General features: G+C 33.5%; 1 protein-coding gene across 1 annotated transcript; it reads right to left on the reverse strand.

The window, feature by feature from the left end:
* Window positions 1–2,214: 2,214 nt before the first annotated feature.
* LOC140803726 (CST complex subunit STN1) lies at window positions 2,215–3,093 on the reverse strand. Its single transcript, XM_073159617.1, has one exon. It carries the CDS (start codon window positions 2,886–2,888, stop codon window positions 2,382–2,384), a length of 507 nt encoding a protein of 168 aa, XP_073015718.1. The 5' UTR covers window positions 2,889–3,093; the 3' UTR covers window positions 2,215–2,381.
* Between the last annotated feature and the right edge of the window lie 2,907 nt (window positions 3,094–6,000).

A 6,000-nucleotide genomic window follows, 5' to 3' on the forward strand; every position in this document is an offset into this window, starting at 1 on the left:
CTAATTTATTTGAAAAAAACAACAATATATTGTCTTCAAATATAAAATATAGTTCAAAGCATATAAAGATCAAATATATAAAACAATAATCAAAATTCAAAACTAAGTTAATAATTTAACAACACAACACATTTACAACAAAAATGACACTTACATTATTTTATTTTATTTTTTTTACTTTCAAACTTCAAACAAAATATTGTAGCAAAAGATAAGTTTTATTTGTAAGAATAATAATTTTGAAGAGAGTTGGGATATAATGAATGATAACTTCTTATTTGAATATGTTTTTTTTTAATAAATTATTATAATTATAGGCTCAATATTATAACAAGAGGTTTAGGCGGTGCTGTTTGGTGCGGTTCTTGGAAAAAAAAAATAATTGTACCGCATATGCGGTGCGGGTTATGATTAATATTTTTAATCGCGATTTTTATAAAATATTATGAAAAACGGTACGATGCAATTCGGTTCGAGCGGTTAATAAAAAAATTAGATCACCCCTAAGCAAATCAATTGGGTAGTTATCTTAAAGGTTTGACACTTGATTTTGGCTAAAATAGCCAAATGCCAAGCTTGAAGTTTATATAATAAAATAAAGTAAAAATAATTGTATATCATATTGACCATTTTGTTGTATTTTATTCAGCATTTTAAATTACACAAAAACTTATGTAAGACGATAACACATGTCAAGTTTGTGAGAGATATCTTGAATCTAGCCCGATTTATGAAAATATATAATTTTTATGTTAAAAATATTACTTTTCACTTTAATTATGGATCGAGTTTACATATCTTAAGGAAATAAATTTGTAAGATCATCTCAAACAAGACCTGCTCTTTAAGCTATTATTATCATTATTTAAATATATTTTATGAGTTTTATGTATGAATATTGGAAAATTTTAATCAGTAAAAAGTATATTGGGAATAATAGTGCTAGTGAGATTCGAAGCTCTAATTAGCCATCAATAAACAAAAATCAATGACTTCACCAATGTACAAATGAGTTAGTCTTATGTGTGAGACCGTTTCACGGATCTTAATCTGTGAGACGGGTCAACCCTATCCATGTTCACAATAAAAAGTAATATTCTTAGCATAAAAAGTAATATTTTTTCATGGATGACCTAAATAAGAGATTCGTCTCACAAATATGACCTTTGAAACCGTCTCATACAAGTTTTTGTCCGCACATATATCACCCAAAAAAACTGCAGAAATTAAATAGGAAATGGTGGGGACCCAAAACAATCACATATATCGTCACCATATGATCCATGGTTCGCCGGAACGGTTGCGGTGCTTGGAACGGCAACGACCGTTCCAGTTCCAATGTTATGTTGCGGAACGGTTGCGGAACGGTTGTATAAAAAAATTAATAAATTCAAAAAATTAGTAAAAAAAATTAAATATAAATTACATCATCCAAAAAAATAAAATATATGAAGTTATTACAAATTAATATATCAATACAAAACTATTTTACAATAATAGCACAATAAGAAATACACAATAAAAATTATAACATACCAAAGCTAATACCATGAAGAGTGACGCAGATGAGCGAGATCATTGTTAGAGTGACGCGGATGAGCGAGATTATTGTTATATTCTTCATCACTATCTCGTAGATTAAATTGATTTCGAACATTTGGATATTGACGTGATTGTTCATATGGATATTGATTAGATTGAGATGACGAAAGATCATTAGAATGGAATGACTGATTTTATAATAGTATTTCGTCACGACGATTATAGTATTCGAATCCACGATACACAGTAGAACTATCAACTGTACTTGAAGATCTATACTCGGGACCATGACCTCCAACACCATGTCATATAGATGATGAAAACAAACATTTATATAGAAAGATTCCTGTAAATGCTATATAATCGAGACTTATATCATAAAGAATGACATGGAGGAACAAAATCATTAGTGTATTCTTCTTTGAGATTCAGTTGGGAGATATAGACCAGGATTAGCGACGGTTTTAATAAAACCGTCGCTATATTCGCGACGGTTAAATAAACTGTCGCTAAATACAGAAAACCGTCGCTATTAGAGACGGTTAAAGCTAAAACCGTCGCTAATTGCGTTCCCGTTCCGTTCAACCGTTCCATCTCCGTTTTCCACCGTTATATCGCTTACGAAACGCCGCTACAAGTTATCTACCGACCCACCCCGGAACTTTGGAACGGCCGTTCCGGCGAACCATGATATGATCGATCATACACAAATCTGATTGCAATAATCATCAGCGAACACCAGATCGACCCTGAATTTGTTCTTCCCAAAAATAAATCAAGAATACATATTGGGAAGAGGAGGGATCCATAAAACGAGAAAATCAGATCAATGTAAAATATCAAATCGAACCCTTCTCACCTGCACTAGCTCTGTTCTTTGGAAACTTGTCGTAATTCCTAGCCAACCTCACACAATCCAACCAGTGGAGTACTTGTGCATTCGGGTCTGCTTCCAAAACAACATCAGAAACTGTTATTTGGAGCGTCCCTCTGTAGCCCTTCACCTTCCCGCGGACCCTTGCGACAGCACCCAGCTGAATCTGTGAGGCAAGTTTGGTTGCCACATCGGCATTGAATCGAACAGCTGACGGATCGCGCCTTGAGAAGTAAGGAGAGACGAGTTGATTGAGCCAGAGGATACAAGGGATGCAACCAGTGCCATCATCAATGGTGAATTTTAGGAACTTCCCTGGTTTTTGTTCCCGGGTCACCACGATTCCGAGAGACTCGACATGTAAAACAGGCATACCTTTTCGGGTAAAAGAGATTGGGACCGTGGGGCACGGCGTGAGAGCAAGGAAATCGAAAGCCATCAATTTGACGTGGGTGTAGTAAAGTGATTGCATTGTTTGGCTCGTTCCAGTGAAATTCAACTTCCAATAATAAAGAAATAATAACAAGACCACTAGATTGGAGTGGAGGGATTTGAAATAGTCGAAACCAGAGAGTGACGAGACGAAGAGATAAATAGCATAGTCCAAGGGGGCGATGGAGTGGGCTCGAAAAATTTTAAACCATAGAGTGAAAGAGATGAATAGATGTAGATCAAGAAGGAAGGAACTCGGTTTGAAAAATATTTGATTTACGAATAAGAATCGAATTTAAACATGTTCGAATTTTTTTTTAACCCAACTTCAGCCTTAGTTATTTTGTTCGGTAGTCAATAGTAGCTCGCTATCTTTATTATATGTCTCATGAGAAAAACTTTGTCGCCTACTCATCAAGTCACAATTAAATCAAGAACAAATTATCAACAACTATCTAAACTTATAACTCACTTTATCCTTATTCTCTTACAAGTTTGTTTGAACTCCCTAATTATTTAAAATTTCCTAAAATAACAATGAGCTTTTGATACGTGGTATTGTTATATCTGTCGTGCATGTTATTTAAAGACATATAGCCTAAAGACATACAGTTTCACAAAGTTTTTGGCCTATATATACAAAATTATATATATATATATAAAATAAATTAAACATTTAACCTCTTTAACTAGAATGTCATCGAGTTGTACAGACTGCTCCTCACAGCCTAACCACACAGTTGTAACAGATGGTTCCTGACATAGATTCCTTCAACAGAAACAACCCTTTATCGTTTCCAAACTCAGGGTGTATATTAAAGAAGTTTAATTTTTAAAATAATACATGAGAGTGATAGTAAACCTTGGCTCTTTTATTCAAACATACAACATATTATTATATATAAACCTCTTGTAGAGGATGAAGAGGAGAAATTTTTTTAGCTATTTATCATAGCTGGAATTACAACACATATAAACTGAAAATATTAAAAAATTTATTTTGAAAAAAAAATTAAGATGTTGAATGATGCTTTCATCTTCTTTATATCATGATATATAAAGAAGTCTTGGTTGATTTGAAATCTATACTTCAAACTTGTGAATTGCTTTGCCAGTTGTGGCTGACATCATATAGTTGGTGTACCACTAGTTAGTGATATGTACTATTGCGTTAGTTGAGTGGTTCATCCTCCACTAAAGGAGTGGTGAATCAAATGTTGTCGGAGAATCTTTTCTTTTTGTATGGTCCCTTTGGAAAGCGTGACTTGTATGAACCTTCCCTACTTAGAATTGGCTCCACATTGTTTTTTTGGTCAGATCTCGGCCGAAAACCTTTCCCAAATTCTGGCTCTTTCTAGTTTGGGCAGATTCTTTCTAATCATTTTCCCATATAAGCCATATTGCAGAATTTCCGACGAGCTTCTTTATTCTCCAACAGCTTGATGTTCCACAAAAGATTTATTTTCTTTTCAAATACCAATTCTAAAAAGCTTGTAGGTTTTTACGTCATGATATTTAACAGAAAAGATATATTTACAGAATTTTAATAAAAATTAAATGGAAACTCGATTTGTCTATCTCAATGAGATAGATCCATTATCCTCATGCTCGTCTAGTGGAGATTTCGTCTTCAGTGAGTAATGAAACAAGAAATGTTTCTTTCTCCAGAGGATCCTTGATAAATTCTGAATGTTCATGTCTGGTCTTCTCAACTTGATGAAGTGAAAGACTTCATGCGCTTTTTTCGGCTGGTTCTGGTGCTACATTAAAAAAGTAAAGTTCTAGAATATGTCTGCTTGACAAATAATCAATATTTGTTCATGTTTCATGAACAACTTCCTAAATCCATTTTGATGGTGCTGGGATTTCTGGGAAGCTGGGTGATGATATATAAACTGAGGCAATGGCCTCAAATTCATATCATGTTTTACCTCATTGACATATGAATTTGGTTACATCCATATCCTATGATATTTTCTTGTTGTAGGCTGAGTTGATACATATTCTTATTTTCAATTTCTCTCAGTTCTCTTGATATACTTGAAATGGATAAACTATAAATTCGTTAGTATCAACTTAGATTTTCCTATGTCATTTTGAGGTCTAAGGTTGATCTCTCCCTCTTCGATCCTTAAGGTGAATGATTGATTTGAAGGCTTGAGATAAGGATCCAGAACTTCAATTTTTTCTTTGGCCGACTCATCTAAAGATGATCCCGACTTAGTACTTGTTTTAGGGGTACTTGAATCCCCTGATCTAGTTATACATCAATGTGCTTGAAAACTCTCCAATTGGGAAACCATTGGCTTCTCAATAGCCTGGAGGATTGAATTTTTCAATACAAACTCTAGTTAAGTATAATCCTGTAAACAACATGTAATTCGATCAGAGACAGTTTTCTTATCTACTTGTTGTAGTCTACCCGTAGCTTCTGCGTTTAGGACAAGCTTATTGAACTCGGTTTGAAGCATTTCAAGGTGTTTCCTCGAATGTCCCTTGCATTTTCATGATGGAATCAACATTAGCATTGTCAATCTCTTGTTAAGAAATTTGCAAGAAATTAAGAAATGTGCAAGAATATTTTCATGAGATTAATAATAATAATAACATAAAAATATAATTTTTCCACAAAGCCTACCATCTCAAAAATATAGTCTTCCCATGTTTAGATTCGATTTTATTTTTCCAGAAAGTTTTCACATGTGTATTTTCAATATTTAAATTAAATTTCTTTTGTTACAGCTGATGCAACTATATATTCGGTCTCAGTGTTTGAGTCTGATGTAGTGTCTTGCTTTGAACTCTTTCAAGAGATAATACCACCATTGAACTTGAATAAAAATCTATATGTTGATTTCAAATCATCCACATCTTATGCGAAGTTAGAATCAGTACAACCTTCTAATTTAATTTTCAACTCCCGTAAACCAAGAATAAATTCTTAATTCTTCTTAAGTACTTAAGAATGTCTTTTACGACTTTCCAATGCAGTGGATCGGGATTCAATCAATATTGGCTTACAACACTCAGCACAAATTCAATATCAAGTCGAGTAGATATCATACCATACATTATACTGCCTACAACTAACACATATGGGATGTGACTCACGATTTTTATCTCATCATCAATCTTAGGCACATACTTAGATA

This window comes from Primulina eburnea, chromosome 10, assembly GCF_022965805.1.
Source record: "Primulina eburnea isolate SZY01 chromosome 10, ASM2296580v1, whole genome shotgun sequence".
Lineage (NCBI taxonomy): Eukaryota > Viridiplantae > Streptophyta > Magnoliopsida > Lamiales > Gesneriaceae > Primulina > Primulina eburnea.

Coding starts and splice junctions, on each gene's coding strand:
- LOC140803726 (XM_073159617.1), bottom strand. CDS start 2,888: ATGCAATCACTTTACTACACCCACGTCAAATTGATGGCTTTCGATTTC.